This window comes from Pholis gunnellus (genome assembly GCF_910591455.1).
Source record: "Pholis gunnellus genome assembly, chromosome: 14".
In the NCBI taxonomy this organism is placed as follows: Eukaryota; Metazoa; Chordata; class Actinopteri; order Perciformes; family Pholidae; genus Pholis; species Pholis gunnellus.
The window spans coordinates 24,351,696-24,376,072 of NC_136541.1; the positions used below are offsets into that span (position 1 = coordinate 24,351,696).

General features: G+C 42.3%; 1 protein-coding gene across 1 annotated transcript in view; it reads left to right on the forward strand.

Annotated features, from left to right (window-relative positions):
- Positions 1 to 24,377, forward strand: part of LOC306706262 (disks large-associated protein 1-like) — a gene marked incomplete at both ends in the record, with an annotated part of 50,050 nt that overhangs the window by 11,322 nt on the left and 14,351 nt on the right. The window contains 4 exons of the mRNA XM_079173262.1: positions 444 to 658; positions 4,556 to 4,751; positions 10,012 to 10,297; positions 23,849 to 23,973. Of these exons, the coding sequence (XP_079029388.1) occupies positions 444 to 658; positions 4,556 to 4,751; positions 10,012 to 10,297; positions 23,849 to 23,973 (822 nt within the window). The remainder of the gene's footprint in view (positions 1 to 443; positions 659 to 4,555; positions 4,752 to 10,011; positions 10,298 to 23,848; positions 23,974 to 24,377) is intronic.

Below are 24,377 nucleotides of genomic sequence, written 5' to 3' on the forward strand. Positions count from 1 at the left end.
CACTCACACATTAGGCATCCTCCTGTGCTCATGTATGGACACAGTCCTGGAAAGCAGATGTATGAATTAGCCAGAGAGAAACTTTAGACTGACTCAAAGCACATACACGTACTGCTCCGTGCTAATTAGCCAACAGACTGCACCACAGCAGTGTGAGAGCTGTGAATGGATGTGTGTGTGTGTGTGTGTGTGTGTGTGTGTGTGTTTAAAAGAGTGATGGATTAATAGAAATGCAAGCCATCAGTTTAGTCCAGTATTTGTTTTGGGATGCTCGATCTCGCTGAGTATCCCGTCTGTTGTTGTGCGGCATGTTAAGCTCTGTTTTCTTAGCGTCCATGTACCATCAGGACAGTTTAGTGAGCCAGTTTGGTAGCTGGGACTCGGACAGCAGCGGAGTGGATCCCCCTGACGGTGTTCCTCTGTCCCCTCCGTCCGGTCACCAGGTGCCTCAGGACGAGTGGAGCGGCTTCTCCCCGCTGGGGAAGGAGGACGACATCCCCTGTCGGCGGATGAGGAGCGGAAGCTACGTCAAAGCCATGGCCGAGGACGACAGCGGGGACTCTGACGGGAGTCCCAAACCCTCCCCCAAGATGCAGGCACGCCGGGCCAGCTACCTGAAAGCCACGCAGCCATCGCTGACTGAGATGACCACTTTACAGTAAGATTTTCTTTCTGTCCTTTTTGTGACCCATATATTAACCATGGCTGTCACACCGGCATCCTGTCCACTCCCAAGTCATTTCTTTCCCAGTTTATTCTCACCCTTGTCTCATGTTTAATTAAATAAGGCTGAAACGTCGTGATCGAAAGCGTGTGTGATATTTCATGAAGGTTTTTTTATTACCATGCATGTGTTTGTAATACACATGAACGGGTCTATTATTATTTTGTTGTTTTGCTCAAATACGTTTTTTTGAACTTTTAGTCGGCTCACTTTTGAAAGGACAAAGCTGTTATCATTTTCTTTTCTCCTTGGATTTGTATTTCCTTTTATTGCCAATTCAAGGCCATTTTGGTTCTGATGTATTACGAGCAGCCTTTCTTAAAAGGGACGGAGCACATTGAGCTCTCGAAGTTGACGTCGTAGCCTCCAACCGCTGCCAAACTGGCAGGCAACAAACATGTTGTTCTCTTTGCAGCTAGCATGTAAACTGTATGCATTTACTGACTGCCGAGGTTCACATCAGATATGCATCAAATGTCTCAGAAGTGTGTGGAGGTGTCTGTGTCTGCAGAGACCCTGTACTATTCCTGGTGTAAATTCCTTAATAGTTCCATAAATACTGCTTTTTATGTTGTTATTGCAGTCAGGCACCCCCTTCGGCTGGCCCAGGGTCCTAGAGTTATTCACGTTAGAACAGGGGTTATATCCGTAACCATTAGTGCACTACAGAACCCTCGTCACTGTACAGAGATTGCGTTCGTGAGGTAAAACACATTCACAGTTATGTTAATCATTCCATGGACATTCATTATTCATGCATATGGTGAGGATTGGTCTGTATTGCTGCCATCAGCCAATAAGATAAAACAGCGTGAACTCTTCTCTCTGTCTGCGTCTGCTCTCTGACCAGAGTCACTGTCGTGGATGAGGTGGTCCCAGCATCATATATCACAAACTGAGTAATCCTCAATACTTACTGTATTTTCTCTTTTCTTCTTAATGTTTTATTCTTGCCAAAACACAGCCCTGCTAACCAGTGTAATGACTCATTTTGCCACCTGAAAACTTGTATTTTCAAGTTGTAAAAAAAACATTGTTGTTTGGCAGAATTTCAATTTAAACCAGGTTTTTTGGTTGTTTTTTTTCTGAAACTGATATTTATTTGATGTCCATTACAGTGTGTTGGCAGTCTAAAAGGGCTGAACCAATCCTATCCTCAAATTCAAATCTCTATTCTTTTAGTGAAGCAACATAAAATGGCGTGGCCCTGATGCAGCTGCTGAAGGTTTAGGCTCAGTGAGTCTGCCCCTGAGAGGAGTGATCTCCACTCTGATCTACAGCAGGGAGCCAGAAATATCACCGTTGCCTAATTAAGCTTTCACAGCTCTCTAAATAGTGAGAGTAATTACAGTGAGTAGTCAAGGGACCACCGCTCTGCTGTCTCTCTCTCTTTCTCTTTCTCTCTCTCTCTGTTCACGTATGGACCGGCCTCCGCTGTCTTAAAATCAGCTCACATGTAGAGGACGCCCGCTTGAAGCAGTTGGAAGCAGTGTGGAAGACAGCCTACCCTTTAGCCATCCTCTGCCAACATTCTTTCTTCTTTAATCTAATTAAAACTGCCTTCTCATGAGTAAAGCAATACTATTTTACACAATAGGTTGATCTCCTTTCAAATCAAAATGTGGGTAGAGTTCTTTGAATTGCAACGGTGTACATCTGCATTTATCAGTATATCAGTAGAGTGCAGATCTCTGCAGGTTCGTCTGCAGCAGCCACTGCACTATTATGTCATATGAATACAACACACAATAGCCCCCCCCCCCCCCCCCCCCCCCCCCCCCTTTTCTAGACACTAATGGGCTGTATCACGTTGTAAAACACTTCGTTCATCTTTTTAACTTCCTTGTTTTTAAATCTGTGAAACAGGTGGGGAAAACATAAAAAGGACCAAAGATAAAAAGAAAGAATTCTATTTATTTATTATTTTTTTATATATAAAAACAGGTCAATTCAAAATGATTTTTCTTTCTTTATTTGTTTGGTCTGAATCTGCGTTTATTGTTGTCATACTCATTCCAGCCACAAGAGGCTAAATTGCACCTCTACCCAATAGAGAGTGTAAATAAGACTAAAAGATAAAAGGCTCAAATATGTATGACAACAATGAACACTTTATTACTTTAAACTATACTGAAAAGAAAAAGTTTCACCTGACAGAAATGTTTTCATCTATTTCATCAATAGTTTTGTTCTCTCTTGCCTCTCAGGGCTTCCACTCCCTTTAATAACATATCATCATATTTGTTGATGCTTCCAGAGACCATGCTAATAGAAACTACATGCATAATGTTATGGCCAAAAATGCTGAGTGCTCATTATAGAAGTGTGTGTGTGGGAGTAGTGCTAAATATGCGCTGAAGAAAATTGGTATTCATCCTAAATTGCATACACACACAATCAATGATTAAATCCCACACATTCTACACATAGTTTGCTTGAACATGACCATAATTCATTTACAAAATGACGGGACTTAAATTAGTCCTATACTGTGTGGTAATAACAACGTAGCTTTTAAAAACTCAAAGAGATTGTCATTGTTATTTAAGAAGCACATTATGAGGCAGTAACTGTTACAATACAGCCAAACTATACGTATCATTTAGGAATGTTCAATGACATAACATTTAACTTTCATACTGTATGTATTAATATGTCAGGTTGTGTAAATGTGGCTCTACTCACTACAGTGGCTCTGAGGTCATAGTGCACATTGAAATATAAACTCAGAACAAGGCAGTTGTGGGAAAACAAGAGGAAGTGATCAGAGTTATTGCTGGCATTTAAAATGAACCACTGAGATCATTTTAAAAACATATTTCTAGTGAAAGTGGAAAAAGGCAGTTCTGTTGATTTGGTTGACGTGGTGTTCAAAGGAGAGGTTGCTGTCAAACATGACTCCGAGGTTGCGGATGTGTGGGGAGGGAGACAGAGTGGAGTTGTTGATGGTGAGGCAGAAGTTGTGACCGGTTTTAGTGAGGGATTTGGGACCGATGATGATCATGTCAGATTTGTCACAGTTCAGTTTGAGGAAGTTGGTTTGCATCCATGATTTAATGTCAGTGAGGCAGTTGGTGAGAGTGGAGTGAGTAGCAGTGGCAACGACCTTTGTGGAGATGTAGAGCTGGACATCATCGGCGTAGCAGTGGAAGTGGAGACCATGTTGACGTATGATGTTACCAAGAGGGAGCAAGTAGAGGATGAACAGAAGAGGACCAAGCACCCAACCCTGGGGGACGCCTTGAGATAGAGGAGCAGTGGAGGAGGTGCTGTTGTTGATACTGATGAACTGTTGTCTGTTTGTAAGATATGATTTAAAGTTTAAAGTTAGGTTTATTGTTTGTTTATTGTTGTCATATACATATACGAAATGTAACTTCTGCATTTAACCCATCCCTAGCTTATTGGGAGCAGTGGGCTGCTGAGAACTGCCCGGGGAGAGTTTAGGGGTTCAGTGTGTTGCTCAGGGACACTTCGGCATAGGACATAGCAGCCATGTGTATGAATGGCTATAAATGATTAGTTAGAGTCCTGATGGGCAGGTGGTACCTTGCATGGTAGCCCCTGACATCAGTGTATGAATGGGTGAATGGTGACATGTAGTGTTAAAGAGCTTTGAGTGGTCTGAAGACTAGAAAAACACAAGTACAAGTCCATTTACCATTTAATGCGTTACTCGCAATGCTGCAAATGATGATGTGCATGCTGACTGAATCACAGAACCACCCGGTTTGAATTATGTGGCTCTCTGTACAACGTGGCTGCTCCAAACAGACTATTGCAACGTTGACCTTGTGTATAACTCTACTTCCCTGTCGTCCCTCTGGTCAGGATCTCGACGGAGCACTCCCCCAAACTGCAGATCAGGAGCCACAGTTACCTGCGTGCGGTGAGTGAGGTTTCAATCAATAGAAGCCTGGATACCCTGGACCCCAAAACCCTCCTCGACCCCAAATCGCTGCTGTCCTCACCCCAATACCGCTCACGCAATGAAAGCTACATGAGGGCCATGAGCACCATCAGTCAGGTTGGTTGCCAACACTGCTGCCTTTATGTTGTCAGGATGCTCCACCCGGTCATGTCACCATAGATACACCGAGGCTTGGAAGGGTGTGCTGGAATATGTGGGGAGTGGTCAACCACATTGAAAACAAACTTTCAGTTAACGCCATTATTTCTCTTGTATGATTTGTTCGTCTGGGAGATGAACATGCATACCTATTGGCTGTATGACCAGCTGGATTTCTTTCTTTCACGGGTTCACTGTTTTCCAACACAGACCTTATTAAATATTTACTTATCATATGAAATTCATTTCACATTACCTCATTTTTGAGAAACTTGTTTTGGGCCTCAACACAATCCGATGAAGTTATTTTTCAACTTCCTTGAAAATCTTGATAGTAGTTGACAAAACAAAGGTCCACTTGCTCATTTGTTTTAGAGCTTTTGACTCTACCACATGGTCGTGAGTTTGTTAGAAGATCAACCAATCCATGATTGGAACAATGCTTTGTTCTTGTGAACATGATTTTCTCAGGGTCAGAAGGTCTAAAGGATTGAGAGAAGCTTCTTCAGAGGCTTCTAGAGAGTTCTAAAAACTGAGGTGAGTTTCTGGTGTGCCCAGAGGTGCAGCGGTGCATGTACTGTACACAAGTATATGGCATATATCCACCTGTGGACAGGGGGATTTACTCCTAAACCAACCTAAATATAGCCAGAGATGTGTATCAGTGTTAAGCCAGGCTGCAGCCAGTCATGTTACTCTTTCATGTAATCATAGCAGACTTTGCTGTTCCCAGACTTGAGCCTTGTTCTTTGAGGCAATATGTATCAACCGATGCCGAGTACCAATCAGATCCCAGTGTTTCATGAATAAGCTGTTTGCCTCACTATGTGGAGGTGACCGGGATCACATTTTTTATGTGTAAAGCAACATTAGGTTTCTCTTAAATACTGCCTTCCAAACTGTAAAACAAATGGTGTTTATGGAGTTTCAACATAGAATTGAATTGAACAGATCGGCCCCATTCTCACCGTTACCCGATCAAGCTATTTCAGTCAGTGTCGGCCCGATATCTGAATGGGAGCATCTCTCGTCCTAAGCAGGCATTCAGGCAGAAAACAGCCCCGTGTTAGATCAATGCTGCTTTCATGTGGCTGTAGACGTATTTCATTGGCCAACCCTGAATGGCATTGCATCACATTGCAGCAGGTTAAACTTTTGTGCGTCCGGGGGTTCTTTTTTTTGTTGGCATCCTCCGTATGTTAACACAGACCGACAGGACAGGGTGTTGTTATGCCTCCGTGCCGTCCGTCTGTCTGTCCATCCCATTCTAATGAACGCAATATTGGACGCTTGAAGGGAATTTCTTCAAATTTGTCACAAACATCCAATTGGACTCAAAGATGGTCTATTTAGATTTTGGAGGTCTAAGGTCACTGTGACCTCACAAAAGACCTCACGTTATGAGAACTTCACACAAAAGTCTTAACGGCATAAAATGATGAAGTGATGACATGGTTGTAAACTGCAACTCGACTGGTTGGCGAAGAAAGTCGACCGCAAGGCGGTAATCCTAGTTTTTCAGGCAGTGCTGGTTTCTGTCTGAACCCAACCTGAAACAGCACCAAGCCTGAAGGAGAAGCTTCGTCCCTTCCCTCTCTGTTGCTCAGAAGGACGGATGTACAGAGTTTAACTAACTAACTTTGAAGACACCACTACACCACTGACACAATGCTGTCCAGGTTGAAAAACAGTGCACCCGTTACTGTTAGAAATGTAATCTGAGCCCAGGCCTGTGCACAGTGCATCACCACTTCATGTCTCCAACTTCATGTCTCCAACTCATGCATCATATTACAAGTGCTTACTTCCAGGACATGTCTGGTCATGTTCTATATTTTTCTTCTTGTCAACAAATCCCATGTGCAGACCCAAGCCAACACTGAATGTATCCACTAACCTGTACCACGGTCTGATATACCTTGATCCTCTGTGCCATAGAGCTCCATTGTTGTCTGAAATCAATTAAAAACACATCAATGAGCCACAATGTAGCTTGTCATTACAACACACACACTGGTTTATTTTGACACACACACCGTGTGCAAAAACACAGCAGAGCCACAAACGTGGATTCATGTGGATAGTTCCCTCCAAACACACTCCTGTTTGATTAGCGACCGACTGTTTTAGTACATTAGCAGACCTTTAAAAAACATTTTTATATTTGGGAGCCACTGCTGAGAGAAGACAGGAATGGGAAGTCAGAGAGCACTGAGAGACGTACCAGCAGCACATTGTTGGTTCGGGTCTTTTTTTATGGATTTTATTGAGAAAAATACAGAATTCCGGCAGAATAATAAAAAGAAATTCTATTTTATTCCTATTTGAATATTGATGTTAGTTATGTAGGTAATAATTCATGACCGCATGGTTGTTGAAGATGCTGCACTCAGCACTGATGGTTGAGTTATTTTTCTTAACTCTACACCTTGGAGGTAACCTGACTTATACAATCGTCGCTTGCCCATGATCAAAATATAAATAGTGTTCAATCCTGTTTTGAGGTAATGAAACTGAAAAACTCGGTGTTTACTAATTAACACCACAATCTGTACACATGTGACATCCTCTGTCCCGGGACCCTCAGATCAGAACAGAAAAAACTCCCCCCAAAAACCATTTACAGGGAGAAAAAAGGAAGACAAGAATGTATCTTGAGTGGACAATCCTGGCTGGAAGGTAGAACACAAAGGGCTTCCAGTTTTATACAACTCTCCTTATTTAACTATTTTTTTTTACGTCTTCACCGTGTTTGGTGATTTCCTGACACCAAAAGAACCCGTTTGCACAGATGTGAGAGCAGAGGGGCAATTAGGTTGCGTTTCTGCTGATCAGGTGGCACAATGCAATTGTGGTGCTCGTTTTGGCACGAGATTGGAGTTTGTATTACCATTGTCACACAAACCTCTCCAAAATCACAATGTTGAGGTCTGGCCTGTTGCTGTCTGCTTCACATTTTTATTTACTCCAGATTCATATGTGCAAATAAGCCAAAAATGTCAAGATGTATTGGTTTGGATGTGATTGGGTCTCACCAATAATATAATTCACATTAGCGTAATCTGGTGGAAATGTGGATGCTGATGTTTGAAGAGTGAGCTGCCCACAGCAACACAGAATCCCTTCTGTTCAGTTGATTCAACACATTGCAGTCATCACACAGCAGCACGAGTTAGGTAAACAGGGTTGTTCTTGAGTATGAGAAGCTTTTTGAGTGATACTCAGTTCTCCTTCAGAGGTAGCTTCCCTGGCAACCAGCAACCGGAGTTCCGGGTGGCACCACATCTCCTTTTCCGGGCTCTGCCCTCCTCAGGTGGGCCGACTTCTTACCTAGTGGCACCATGTGGGGGCGGGGGGCTTCATTATGCTAACTTGTGCTTCCTTGTGTCCTCTCTCCTCTTGTGACAAGGAGTTAGTTCCCCCAACATGGAGGATCCCTGAAACGCACCCGGAGGAGCGAGGAAACACGGGTGTATCCTACATGGAAATCTTTTATCAAGTGACGTGATGTATAAATGCCGCACCTCTAGTTTAGACACTATTGAACTAAGAATTTCTCATTTTGGCAGCTTCGGCTCCTCCGTCCTCCCATCTCTTTCTCATGTTCTCGCTGGGAGGAAGAGACGCGAGTGAAGGAGGAGAGGAGACACGTTAGCATAATGGAAGGAGGAGAGGAGACACGTTAGCATAATGGAAGGAGGAAAGGAGACACGCTAGCATAATGGAAGGAGGAAAGGAGACACGCTAGCATAATGGAAGGAGGAAAGGAGACACGCTAGCATAATGGAAGGAGGAGAGAAGACACATTAGCCTAATGGAAGGAGGAGAGGAGATATGTTAGCATAATGGAAGGAGGAGAGGAGACACGCTAGCATAATGGAAAGGAGGAGAGAAGACACATTAGCCTAATGGAAGGAGGAGAGGAGATACGTTAGCATAAAGGAAGGAGGAAAGGAGACAAGTTAACATAATGGAAGGAGGAGAGGAGACAAGTTAACATAATGGAAGGAGGAGAGGAGACACGTTAGCATAATGGAAGGAGGAGAGGAGACAAGTTAACATAATGGAAGGAGGAGAGGAGACACGTTAGCATAATGGAAGGAGGAGAGGAGGCACGTTAGCATAATGGAAGGAGGAGAGGGGACACGTTAGCATAATGGAAGGAGGAGAGGAGACACGTTAGCATAATGGAAGGAGGAGAGGAGACACGTTAGCATAATGGAAGGAGGAGAGGGGACACGTTAGCATAATGGAAGGAGGAGAGGAGGTACGTTAGCATAATGGAAGGAGGAGAGGAGGTACGTTAGCATAATGGAAGGAGGAGAGGGGACACGTTAACATAATGGAAGGAGGAGAGGGGACACGTTAACATAATGGAAGGAGGAGAGGAGACAAGTTAACATAATGGAAGGAGGAGAGGAGACACGTTAGCATAATGGAAGGAGGAGAGGAGGTACGTTAGCATAATGGAAGGAGGAGAGGGGACACGTTAGCATAATGGAAGGAGGAGAGGAGGCACGTTAGCATAATGGAAGGAGGAGAGGGGACACGTTAGCATAATGGAAGGAGGAGAGGAGACACGTTAGCATAATGGAAGGAGGAGAGGGGACACGTTAGCATAATGGAAGGAGGAGAGGGGACACGTTAGCATAATGGGAGGAGAGGGGACACGTTAGCATAATGGAAGGAGGAGAGGGGACACGTTAGCATAATGGAAGGAGGAGAGGAGACAAGTTAACATAATGGAAGGAGAGGAGACACGTTAGCATAATGGAAGGAGGAGAGGGGACACGTTAGCATAATGGAAGGAGGAGAGGAGACAAAGGCCGATCCCGCCCCCTGTAGCAGCATTTTTTGTCCCTTGTGGTAGACCTAACCCAGAGCTAACAGTAAGGGGTGCCCCCTGCACACAAAGTGGTACTTGAAAATGATCCTGTGGTCGAAAAAGGTGTTTTCACAGACCATGAGCCACCAAGGAATCACATAGATGACAGCAAGTAAACACTCATTAATGCCTTTGTGACCTGCATGCCCAAAGCATCTCTTGCTGCCCGAACTCTGACTAACATATAGTGTGCTTTTTCAAAGAAATATAATATTTTGAATGAAAATATAAAGTTTCCCTGATGTCCATCCTCTTCATTGTTCCCTCTGTTTCTCCCCTCTTCTCTCTCTCTGCCTGCTCCTCTGATGTCCACCCCCCCCTGTCCTCCTCCAGCTGAGTGAGCTGGAGGTGAACGGGCAGATCGAGCAGGTGTGTGAGCAGGTCTACAGTGCGATGCAGGCCCAGGCCATGGAGGCTGCCATCATGGAGAGCATGGAAACCATGGACACCCTGCCAATGCCAGGGTGCTTCAGGATGCGGAGCCACAGCTATGTGCGAGCGATTGACCAGGGCTGTTCGGGGGAGGAGGAAGGAGAGGGAGGGAGGCCGCTGCTCCTGCTGCCATCCTCCCCACCACGCACATCTGCCACCACCGTCAGGACCATCCAGAGCAGCACAGGTAGGGCAATTAGGCAGGAGTGGACATTCAGTCATTTTTCAGTGTGTCCAAATAGTTCCGGGCGATATACCAGTTTTATTTACCCGTACAATATGAATTTTTCACATACGGAATAACGTCTGTCTACAACAGGCAGCTAAATATATTGTATGCCGCTGAGAGCGTTATGTTCGGAGCAAGTTATGTTATGTGCATTGAGAGGAAGTCATGGTCATAACTTTATAACAACCCACAACTAACGCTCTTTAACAGAGCAAAACACCACGACACTACAGTCTGTGACACATAAATAATTTGTAACACTAATAATTGTACATTTATAAAATTTCACCGCCAAACTGCATGCTGGGTACAGCTCACTCGCCTGCTAGCACAACAGTCTGCTAACAGCTGGGAGAGGCTCCGTCGCTCCAGTAACGCTACATTAAAGAACAGAACAGAGCGATGCAGGGTGAACAAAGACAGACCGGAGATGCACCGATAGAGTTTAACACACATGCAATGCTGATTACCGTAATATGTGAGGTATTTGTTATAAATGTACGTTGGTACATAGAGGGTGATAAGAAGCTGTACGTGGAGGGGCTTAGGACCCAGGGGAATGTAGGTGAAGGAAACAGGAAGAGACAGAAGAGACGCCACACAAACAGCTGTTCACCGCTCCTCAAGATCCTGTAGACCAGAGATTCTCAACTGGTGGGTAGTCGCGGACCCGTTTTCAGTGGGTCGCGGGCCTTTGCCTTAAAGCAGCGGAGTTATTCACGCTCCTTTCCAGCATTTACGCCACTTGTTCAGCGGTGCAGGAAAAACACCGACCAATGCGGTGTAAATCACGTCACGTGATGCAGTTTAGCCAATCAAATTGGCGTATTGGAACGTATTCTGATACGTTCCCTGACTCCAGTGAGATGTACCCACACCGTGACACAGGGGGGAGAGACAAGGAAAGACATCACAGAGCAGAGCTCTTGTAATGTCAGGTGTGAAAGTCAAATAACTGGATGACCTCTTCAAAAAATAAAATTACTAAAAAGACCAAAAACACTGCGTTATAAGTGTCTGCTTAATAAGTACTTGTGCGATAAATGCGAGTAAAAAAACCCCGTGATATACCGTGATACCACCACAATTTTGCAAGATACCGCGATACACACTTTGGCCATGCCGCCCAGCACTATGTCCAAACGTTTCATACATGGAGATAAACTCTATAGTTCTGGGTACACTTGACGAAATTACAAGATTATCACGATATTTGTTGGCCAGGAAAACTATCCTCATCTGTCCACGACAACAGAACGATATTCAGTTATGCGACGCTTGTTATGAATTAACGCGATATTCAGTCCCTTCTTTCTCTTTTTCAAGACTTTACAAGGGCAGTTACTACCAGGTGATTGATCTTATTTGATGATCTCAGCATGCCTTTGTGTAAAAAGGTACTTACTGACTGTACATTCGTACTTCAGGCTATTGCAACATTTGTATCTCCAGTCCATTGATATCTATATATCTTTGTCTGTCTCTCTCTTTAACGTTTTGAGTTACAGTAAGACAATTTCATTACTATTCTTTCTGCCATGTCGAGTTCACTTTTACAAGATTTAAGTAAAATGCCAGTCTTGAGTCAGGGCCACCTTCAAGAAGTTAATCAAGTACCCTGACTCTCTATTCTTTGACTTCTTCTACTTTCCTATCCTCTCTTTTGTAGCTCAATATTAATCCTCACATGTGTGATACTTGCTGAGCTGTTACATCATTGGCCAATCATTCCGAGTAACAAGCACACTGCTGCCTTAGTCTGGGAATAGTACTCAGATCTGTGATAACGTGACGAGCCAAATGAATCAGCTCCCCGGTTCTCTCAAGAGAGCTGACAATTATCTGGCCTCCGTTTCCATGTGACTTCTTCCGGAGGAGTCCCATGAGACGGACTGTTAGTCACAGATGTCGCCTGCATTACCCTAGACATGGTAGTTCTAATGTTGAAATATGTAATGTTAATACCACAAGCTACTACAAACTCAAGAGGAGCTGCAAAAAACACCTTCAAAAAGCTGTTACATGCAAAAAAAAAATATCGATAGAAAATGTGTACTGTTTTGTTTTTTTACTGGAAGTGGTTTTTTTTAAACAGCAACGATTATTTAATACAAAACATGTCTGCGCATGAATGCGAATCTGTAAGACTTGTCCACCAAAGCCAGAGGAGCCCTGAGTGAAAAAGACAAACAATGTAGGCCACTGGTTTAACAGGGATCAGTTCAAAACTCATTATGTTGTTTTCTTCTCCTTAATCTGGACTGCAGTTTTGTAGATTACACGACTAGATAACTTCGTGCTGCAGTGATCCCTTTGGGGGAAAAAGCCAAAGAAATCTGACTCCGTGTCTACACTGGATCAGCCACAGTACTGCTGTGTTACACACATAACAGGAGGGAAGAATTGTAAAAACGCTCCGGGTTGCAGTCACGTGCATAACTGCACTCTGCCTTGCGCTGTAACAATGAACCAGAAATCTCACGGAGATAATCTTGTGAAAGTACCAAAAAAAAAGGTTGTCTTCATGCGTGGTATTCAGATGAGAACATGCCAGAGCGGATGCCGCGGGGGACTTTGTGTCGGCTGTTTGGTATTAGGGTTGTCTATAGTTTCAAAGTGCTCAACTGGAGGTGACCTACATTCGCTGCTCCTCTGGGAATTCTTGTAGAGTTAACCAAGAGGATAAATGGACACACACACACACACACACACACACACACACACACACACACACACACACACACACACACACACACACACACACACACACACACACACGTAGATAAGCACAAATGTGTGTCTATATATTATTCACTCATGCACACACCCGCGCAATCTTCTGCAGTCACACAGTACAGTAGATGGTTAGCTTCGCATCCACATGACTGGAGATGGTGCTGAGAAATGTTGGTCCAATGTCCACTGAACTGAGTCATCCGCTCAGATCTATTGTGCAACTGCATTATTATCACCACAGGACTTTTAACAGCTGCATTTGGCATTTGTCTTTTATTTGTTCACTCATATTCATCTGTGGTATATTTGATCAAAGATGGGTATATCAACCCAGAATGCAAGAAAACACGAGAGAAAATATGCGGTTTCGCTGAAAAGATTAACCACCAGATGACCCAGCGAGACATTTGTTCAGTTGTTTTCAGCTTGTGAGTCTGTGTGTGAGTCCTCGTGGCAAAATGTGGTCCAGGAGATACCAGCTGTAGCAGGAAGTACCACAGAAGAGGTTTTGAGGATTTTGCCAGGTGTTTCTATTTCTGTCTGTGAACAGCAACTGTGCGAGATGCAGTTAAGAGACTTTACAGGTGTTTAGTTGAGATCAAAATGAAGGCCAAGGTCAGAAGATCGGAGTAGTCCGAGGAATGGTGCCCGAAGAAGGGGGGTAAGAAGCGGGGAATGGCCCCCCCATGTTACGCCCCTGGATGCATTACGGTCAATATGAAACTATATCATGATCTTTTGTTAATCTTAACCTAAGTGGTTATATTGCCTAAAGTCACCAGACATCCTCCTGTGCTTTCACCATCAGCCATGACTACCTCCACACTCACTTTTAAGTATAAAAAAAACAACTCAAAAGTATAGTTTTGGGATCTATGATTTAGCTGAGAGCTAATGTTCTGCCACTCTCATGTGTAAAGACTGAAGGGATGTCCCCGACCAAGAATGACAAAGTCCAATCTGATTGGTTAAGTATTGTCTGTGACTGATCGTAGAATTATGTTCTTTTTTAATTTGCTCATTGATCCCCCCTCTGTGTAAGCTTTATGTATCAATAGAAAACAAATCAACACCATTAGTAGCTGAAATACATGTGTGTAGTGTATAGTGTGTGTGTGTGTGTGTGTGTGTGTGTGTGTGTGTCGGTCAACACTATCCAAAGTACTGAAGCTGAGCTGCTTTCCGTGGTTGTAAATGGAACTTTCGGTCCTAATTCATCACAGCAAAATGTGCTCCAGGAGACGCCAACTGTCATTTTCACAGTTTGGTTTTCGTACAGATCAAACAAAAAAAATTCTAAACTCACTAATAAACACGTTAAATCTTGTTTGTCTAATCTGCACAAAAACCAAACCGTGAAAATGATACTTTGCCATTTCTCCGTCTCTGCTGGCCCGGCAACTGCTGTTTTTTTACACTTCAATTTTGCTCCATAATACAAGATAAAATGAAATTAACATAGCAAATCAAATTAAATGCAAGGCAAATAAAGATAGACAAAAAGAAACTGAATGCATCTATTTATGCGATAAAGTTTATCTTGAACGTCACTAACTCGTCAGGATGTCTTAACCTCTTGAGCCCGAGAAATAAGCCCGAGAAATAAGTAGGTTTGAGGAAGCGCTGGAGAAATGTAAAGGGTTTATTTCTGAGGCCACATTTGAAGCAAATTGTCATTTTAAATTGGATAACTTGACTTAGGTGATGACAGAACAGTCCATTAGTGCTGAATCAGTGGAGCCTGCATGTCTCATCATGCACTTTTAAAGAAAGGTTTCCTGCTCTAGTTCTCAGCTGAGAGAGCTGTAGCTGAAGGAAAATGATTGTGGTTGAAGAGATAACGAATAAAGAGGTCTGGAAAAAGAAGGGGTGTCCAAATTATGCTGATTGTGGGCCATGTCAAGAAAAATATGAAGATGTCACGGGCCAAACAAAAGAATGAATGTGTAGTTTTCAACCAGTCACAGGCCAATAAAATGAGTGTTTCTAGGATAGAAAACCCCATGTGCTGTAGAATATTCATTTGTTTATCAAAAATACTACCCGACACGCCAACACTTCTAATACAGGCAGAAGCATCCAGATATCGGTTTCTGTTCATGGCTTTAGCGCTCACTTAAAAGATTACAAAGTAAATGTAAGCTGTGAAGTCTAATATTAGAACGTAACAAACAGAACAGGCAGAAATAGTAAAATATAGTTTTCTGTGTCAAGAGGTTCCGAATTTTACTAAATTTAGTCGACATCTAGTGATTTGACTGATATGAAATATACACACAGTGCATTTTCTTAGAAATAAGCTTAAAGCTAATCTCTATTTTGTTCTAAATAATTGACCATAGTTTGGCCATCCTAGAGATTGAGGTTCCCCAAGAACACCAGAATAAAGACAAAAAAACAGGATGGAGACACATAGATGAGATGAAAGATAAGACAGATCAGAGTCCGCATACCAGCAAGACTGAGGGAGTGAGAAAGGCAGAGTTTCTACAGTAAAACGCAACTTAAATGAGGTCAGTCTGAGTAAAGCAGCAGAGCAGGCTGATGAGCTGTGTGTAAACGCAGTTAATCACCTCCTCTCTTTGTGCTTCCTCACAGGTCCATTCAGCTGCTGAGGGCCATATAACATCCTTCATATTCATATGAAGACAAAAACTTCAGCCTTCATGTAATACCTTTTTGGAATGCTTCACCACTCCTCTCAGTGTCTCTCCATTGTGATAGAGGCAAAGAGGCCAAGGCAAAAGTATCGTTATAGTGTATATTCATAGACTCAGTTAACTTTTCTTTACACCCAATTAAAAATAATGCAGTGGAGTCCAACATCTCTGCAGTAAATCCTTCATGAAGGCTCAGTTTTGAGTTGAAACTGTTTCAGAGAGATGTTGATTCATTGGACTGTATTTTACTGAGGTTTTTCTAACAGTCTGTTCACCTCATTTGTATCAATGAGAGACAACTAAATATACATTAACTTTAGCAAGGTGCACCTAATAAACAGGCGACTTTGTGTATATTTCAGTATTTTCTCACTGTGGAGTCAGATTAACCCACCAGCAGGCCGCAGTGCAAAAATAGACCATCAATTATTTAGCTCAGTATGATTTTGTTGAAGGGCGTAAGCTGCGTGCTTCATTACTAATGTAGCCTACATGCCTTCATTTGTATTTACGGTGTTGTAGAATGCCTGCACTCTACTTTGGGCCATCAGAAACAATGAGTATTTATATAAAATGAATTAACCTGCGTTAAATTCACCTCGGGGCACCACCCTTTGAAAAGGGAATGATGATAACCAGTAAATTAATTCAGTGCAAATTGTGGAGGTTGCGACAGAGTTCTTGACTCGTAAACAGTACTAACGACTTAAATTCAGCCCCAGCGCCTGGAGTCGCAACATTCGCTGATCTGGCAGAGCAGTCCCCCGGCATCAGAACCCCGGGTTGGGGTTTAATTCAAGTTGTTCCATAGGACGAAACGAAAATACAAGTTGTTTTCTCATTTCTGCCAATTTGGATTAATCCAATAAACAAATGATCAAAACCTAAACGAACCCTGTATCTTCAATGTGACTGACGAGCCCTTGGGGCAGCTCTACTTATTCGTCCTCTTATTGACATCAATCAAACGTCTTTATTGTACCATCCTTTAAAATACTATATTTAATCCATGAGCAGTTATTCTCATCCACTTCAATGTATTTCTCTACAGATGCTGTGTTTTGGGGGTTAAAACTGCAGAGCGATGCCTTCTATTGGTTTGTAAAATCAGCCACTGGTGCAAAGATAACCCTGCCCAGTATGTGATGTCATACTGAGGATTTCAATTAGTTTGACAGAAACCTCAGCGTGTGTTTCAATGCCAATGCTTCCTTATTCAGTTCAGGTCTTTGTTCGTATATATTTAAATACACTTGCCACTTTTATAATATACTTGTTTTTAAGTACTGTTATCTGTTTGCTTGTTAGCATATTATATTGTAAGTTTTAATATTTTTTGATTATGTCTTGATTATTGCACTGTGTTCATTGTTTATTGCTATGCACCAGTCCCTAAGTCAAATTCCTTGTATGTGTATCATACTTGGCAATAAACATTTTAGTCTAATCTCATTCTACCGCCTGTCCATCTCACGCTCCATTTTCCCCTCACCCTCAACCTCAAGAGTCTTGAACTCCCATTTTTAGGGTAGTGACTCACTCCCAACCTTGAGGGCACAATCCACCCTTTTCTGGCAGAAAAATATGATCTCAGACTTCGAGGTACTGACTCTCATCCCAACTGCTTCACACTCGGCTGCAAACCGCCCCAGTGGGTTCTAAATGTCGCGGTCTGATGATTTTGTTTTCAATGCCACATTTTATTCATAATTCCAAAATCTAAAGTCACTGTCCTGGCTCCATATGAATAGGAGCCCCCAAACTTAAGCAACATTACTGCCATGTTCTACACACATCTGCATTCATTTTAAATGGAACTGTTTATAGTGTGCATTAAGTTTTACTGCTGGCTTATGGCTACTAACTTACAGATGGAGGCGGCACAACAGCTGACATTGACCTGACATTGATGCCGGTGGTCATGCAGGCTAGCTGAGCTAATGGCATTTGGCCAAGTTGGAAATAAATGCATCTGAGCAGTGGAGAGGCCAGGAAGTGTAGCTGTTACAGATGTCCACAGTACAAGGTCATGCCCCATACTGGGAGACTCTTGCAGGTCAGAAAAAGAAAAAAAGGTTTTGCAAGGTTTCGTGTCCTAACTGCGTCCTAACACGCCCGTCATATATTTGAAGTCACCAAGTTTACTCCCCGTTGTGTAGGATTCAGGCAAAAGTTTTCAGAGACTGCTGAGGGCTGACGAGAAGAGAAGCAATGTGATACTAAAAGTACCTGGGCTTAAGGAAATCAGGAGATGGGGAGAAGCTCAGCCGCAACTCAGAGCTTAGTATGCCCTATCTTGTTCAGGGACCAGGTCCCACACATTTGGCTCTGGCAACACTGCAATTTTATGATGCCAAATTGAAACATACATGTGCAATGCCCGTTGGGAGCTTGTTCCCAATTGGAACGGGCCAATTGCTCGGCTCCCGGTATTGCTGCTTGCAGCGTTGTCGGGGGCCATGCCCCTTTGGGGGCTTATTTATTCGGAGTGCCAGCCCGTTTGGAGCCAGCTGATTACTTTGACTGAAGTGACATCACTTGAGGACATTTATCAGACTTCACACAGCTCCCTTTGTGGACACAAAAGGCTTCATAAAACTTGTTTCACATATGCAGTGGTACTTCCCAACACCTTTTGATACAGACCAGAAAAAACCTGAGCCTATCCTTTGACTTATAATCAAGCAGCCGGGCATTTTCTCAACACATTACATGTCAGTCTTAGAAGCTGACTTCCACCAGCAAGAAGCTCCTTTTTCAAATGAAGCCCCGGTGAGCCTTTAACACAATGCTGATGCTTCAGAAACCAAGTGATGAGCTGCCCTGACCCTGTCCAAAAGCAACCTCAACATTCTGCTGAAACACTTGAATTACGACAGGCCAGCTCTGTCTGGGGACGAGTGGAGGCATAGGAGACCGGCTCACCACTGTGTAAGACTGATTTAACAGAGACAGGAAGAAGGAGGCTTTTCTCCCTGCAAATTTAAATTGACAGGGTAAAAACCTCCCTCTATGAGGATTATCCTCATATTCCTTGTTTGGCCCTGAGGCCCCCTTCCAGCCAACACACAAAGTTTGTGTCTAAGTATTACAGAGACAGAGATGGAGGAGGCTAAAGACAGATGTGGGCAATGACAACTTTGAATTATTTGTAACAACATAGAAGAGTTCGGGGTGATTATAGTACACCAACGCTACCTCCTAACCTATTTGCAATAGCAAATAAAGCTCTAGCGTAAGTTCAGTCAGGAAGACTATACTCTTGTATGCTTAGGTTTGTAGTTTATTTCTCATACATCTGCCATTCACTCCTCACGCATGCTCAATCAGTATTTCCTTGCTGTCATTGTTAGAGGCTGTCAATCATGATATCAGCTCTGCGTTCATTCCACTTCATGCCGCTCATCAATCAAGGTAAAGAGCTTATTCAGCATGTTGCACCCAGACCGTCTTCTCAATCAGATAAATATTGCCAGGCTGCTTCGTCAGTAGTTTTAGGCATTGTTTTAGTAATTGGTTGAAAATGAGGCTGACATCTGATTGGCTACAGATGGTCCATGGGGAAAAAAACGCATTTGCGAATCCAGCCACGTCAGGGGAGTCTCATAAAACCCACAAACAAATGTGGAGCAATCCACAAATAAATACATACAAATCCACAAACAAATAGAAAAATCCACACATAAATCCACACAAATGCAGAAATATATTTGGGACTTTTTTTTTACATTTATATAAATCGTAATTTATTTATGTGTGCATTGGAATGTATTTGTGAATCGTTCTGCGTGCATTTGTAAATTGGATATATTTGTGGAATGTTCTGTGCGCATTTGTGAGTCTTTCTGTGTGCATTTGCAATTATTGAGACTGATCTGGCCCCATATAATTAGCTATAATTGCATCGTTAAGCATCTAAATTCTTCTGTAATCATGCCTGCCCACATTCTTGATACATGCATATAACTGGTGATGGCGTGTTGGCTCAATGGCTATTTTGCTGCTCACGGTTTCCTCTTATCCGTTATTTCCAGTCAAAGATAACTCCTAAGATGTGATTAATATATAATTCAGCTAATCAATAATATTCATGTATTCACTTAATTCTTCACATCAAGGTATTCTACAACTACGTATTCATCTATTTTGCCATTTACTTAAAAGCATTGTATTTTGCTAATAACTAATTGTGTATTCTGCAATTGTTCCATTTTCATCATAGTCTACTAATTGCTCATTGGTCAGGGGGGCACCCATGAAAAAAAACCTACTCACGCTATAAACGAGTGCCGGCCCCTTACTGTACAGGTACACACATCTCTTTTGCTCCACATTTTACTGAGATATGTGGTGCAAAAGTGAGAATGCATGCACTTGTCATTTATGAGCGAAGAAGCTGCATTTCAGATTCAAGCACTTGTAGTTTTGTGCCAGGAAAATATCCAAGAACGTTGTTTTTCTTTTTCGTTCATGACTTTACATTCTTTGATACAGGTGTGTTTTTTGGAAAAAAGAATAACCACCAAAATGACTAGAAATAACCGTAACCACAAATCTGAACGTGGCAAGATTATGAATGAATCCATCTCCAAGTACCTCTGATTAATCATGGCATTCAATTGCTGCTTCCCACCATGAGATGACATTTGTGTTTTCCTTCTTTTTTTAAATAGTTTGGGAAACTTGCCTATTACTCTCTGCGACGCTCAGATATATATGGATCTCATGTCTGTGTGTTAAGCATAGAACTGAAGTCAGGACATGACTCTTGTTTGTTTAATCATTAATTTAACATGAATGTTAAACCGAAAATGTGTGTACAGTGGATCTGCACCCTGCAGCCCTTCTGTCTCTGGCTATAGCGTTGTTGGTTTTGGTCTCTGTAAAGGAGGCACAGTGGTACCAAACCTGGAAACCTCACTGTGACCGCAAGACTTCAGAAAGCTGTGCACAGTTACTGCACAGGACATCAATGCCTATAACACATGTCATGGCATTCCATCCAATAGTTTTTGAGAAATCTCAGTCTGGATCAAAGTGGTGGACTGACTGACTTTGCAATCCATGGATCCATAGCACTAGCATGGCAAAAAAGGTCAGAGAGTTTTAACATTTGCTCTTTTCAGTAGTGACTGTTAAAGGGTTAATATTTCTGAATGACAGAGGGAGCGAGAGACAGTGTTTTGTTGCCGTATGTTGCTGCGTATGATGTTTCCCGCTGTTTTCTTGCCAGCTGGACATTGATATTTAGATATATCAGCAGCTAGCTGCGTAGCTATCATGGTGCTTCATTTTCGCCTCAGGCTGCATGCTATTTCTGAACACACAGGCATGAATAAATGCCATTTCACGTCTATATTTGGATCTCCTGGAGCTGCTCGCTGAATAAGAAGCATGAACACAGATAAGAAATACAGAGATGGAAAAAAATGAAATTGCTGTGTTCCACTGCAGCGTGGAGGAAGAAAGAGATGGGTGTATTGTAGGTGGTGTGCATGCTTATATAGTGACAGATCCACCTGTGGGCCTGCAGAGGACATGTCTTTCCTAGCTTTTTCAAGAGCGTCCAACCACATCTCAGGGACTTCATCAGCAAATGGAGCATGCTCAGTTATCTTTACATGCAACAGCGCCAGATTCATGTCAGGAGTGAATTTTGAAGCTTTTAGAGGTCTTAAAAAAGGCTAACAAGCAGCTAATTGAGACTACAAAACGTTGTTGTGTAAACTCGCGCTCATGTGGCCATGGTGTAGTTCATTTATAGCCTAACGTTAGCTTTTTCCTTCTGCTGATTGCATTCCCGCTTCGGAAATCATGAAAGTGGTGTTCATTTGTCAAGGTTATCTTGCTGAACTAAATGTTTAAGTGTCATAAACGTTTGTTTGCCACAGAGCTTGTTTTCTGCAATAATCCAAAATCCACTGGAAAAAATCACATTGACTTTTGTTGAGAGATGTCTTGAGTAAGGCAATGTTCTATAACAAATGATGTCAATCTATACACTTAGCCACTCTGATAAGCAGAGAGGCATAATACAGTCTAGGGCACACTTATGTAGTCTACTAGCTTACTATTTGGGTTGTGTGAATATTATGGGTAACAGAAGGCTGTTCAAAGTAGTTGATCACAGTTGTCATTAATGATTCAGTTGTTACAGGAAACTTTCTTAAATGTGTAGTGGGAAAAGTGACAAAAATAACAGCTGAGCAGGAAGCAAGCAAGAAGAGTGTCTGCGTTGTAGCAGCGCAGAAGGTCAGGGTTACACAGGTCTGGTAAACTCACCGCCTTCTATCTCCACACCCACAGACTGTTTTTTTTTCATTTTCAAACTTGTAGTCTTCAGCCCACACAGCTGCCTCTGGAGACACAAAAGGCGTATACAACTTGTTTCACATAGGTAGTAGAACTCCCCGACACCTGGAAACACACTTTGATGTGTAAAATCAGTGGAGTTCCCCTTCGAGTGGAACTTTATCCTAAAATGCATAGTTTTGCGTGTAACAATACAAAACAAAACTTTTTATCCGTCAGGAATGATTCCAATAATTAAAGTTACAGCTGAACAAACACATTCTCCAACCAAAACAACTACACAGATTCTCAAATCAACCTATAGAAGTATTCTGTAAACTGCTCCCATCACTAGGACATCAGCTTTACCTCCGCCGAGGAGGTTATGTTTTCGATTCAGTTAGTTTGCTTATCAGCAGGACTAAGTACAGTCTGCTCACCCAATTTTTATGAAACTTGGTGCAGCTTTGGCCAAGAAAGAACCCATCAAATGTTGGAACGGATCCTAATAACGGGGCGGCTACACACATTTTTCACTTTTGTTAAAATTGCAAGATAGGAGATTGGAGGTCTGTGCTCTCCAAGTGCTCTTCTAGTTTATTATTGCCTTCCAAGGCACATGTTATTGTTCCAAAAAATATTCATAGAATCATTTTCTGAGTTTAGAACATCAATATAGCAGCAAACAACTATTTGCTATATTTTAACATAAAAGTAGAGACCACCTGAGCAGAGAATGAATGTTCCTCTTCCTGCGAAATGCAAAAGTGTTTGGTTTGTCCATTCTGGACTGCTGTAGAAACATGCCAGTACAACATGGCGGACTCCATTAGGAGGACTTCATTTTAAGCTATGAAATCTCAAAAATGGAGGTGAGTATACAGTAATGAAAACATAGATGCATATTATATTGCATTTCAGCTGATAGATCCCTTGAAATGCTACACACTGGCCCTGTAAGAAAAGATATATATATTGTTGCTCTGTGATATGAACCGCTGTCTTCAATGTCAAAACCAATCACCCAACTAACAACATTATTCATAATGAGAGTCATTATTTATACAACCACCATTGCAAGGAAAACATAGACATTGGTCGTTTTTAAGTGTGTGAACAAATGTTCCAGAGCATCACATTAGAGTCACACCATCAAAGTAGCAACCTTGTTAAACCTGGTTTAGTTCAGAGCTAATGAGAACACATTAAGAAATAGAGATCACAGGCCTGTCACAATACTTACATTATCAAAACATAGTCTATACGATCGAAACGATCAACGTCATGTCCTTATACCTTTTATATCTTAGTGACTTATCGTACGATATGTGGACATGACCTCGATCATTTTTATGTTAGTGACTTATCGTACGATGTATGGACATGATATATAAAATGATCATTTTAAGTTAAGCCAGAATAAACTGCAGGGTTTTCGCCACCATCATAAGACTTGGGCTTTTCACAAATATATAGAATATTTTGATATTTCTTCACATGCCAATTCCAATGTCTGTATATTCTTAGGAATTAAAAGTTGATTTGAATGGGTGTGCTTTCATTATTATGCTATTATGTTATGATTATATCAGTGGCATAAAATGGTTTTAAAATGATATTTTTAAAATGATATTGTTTATCGTAGTTCTCGTGACAGGACTAATCACAGTCTGGCTGGATTCAGATCCAATAGTATGTGTACATCTAACTGAATGTCATTGCAGTGCATTTTGCAGTTTCAATTGCTTGCAAGTAAAATGTAACTTGAGCTTGTTTAGAATTGGAAAACCAGACCACCTCCCCCTTTCTCATTCTCTTGTAGTTTCATCTTGCATCACCACCTATAAGAAAACCCCTCCTCCAGTGCCGCCCCGAACTTCCACCTGCTCCACAGCCTCCAAGCCCTACATCTCCATCACAGCCCAGAGCAGCACAGAGTCTGCACAGGTACTGCACACGTCTATTACATTACTTCGCCCCTCATGTATTCGCATCAACACATCTATTTGTGAAGTGATGTACATTATAGATAAGGGTGAGACTACCCTGAGGGCTATAGCACTTATGGAAGCGCACACTTTGAAGTGTGGAGCGTTTCCCTATGTGGTTCAGGTTGTTTAGACTGGAAAGAAGTCACTCTGGAGGTACAAATACCAGGAACTTACTTACTCGTGGCAACAGTGTCCACTGTTCGGCAAAGGTTATATTGTCTCACTCTAAATTGGCTGGACCCGTTACCCCAAATGTTTTGTACCCCATTCCTGTTGATGGACAACACATTCTCACTCCCAACTGGTCAAATACCGACGCTTGGTCAGTGGCCCTATGCTTGAAACGTGGAAGCTCTACGT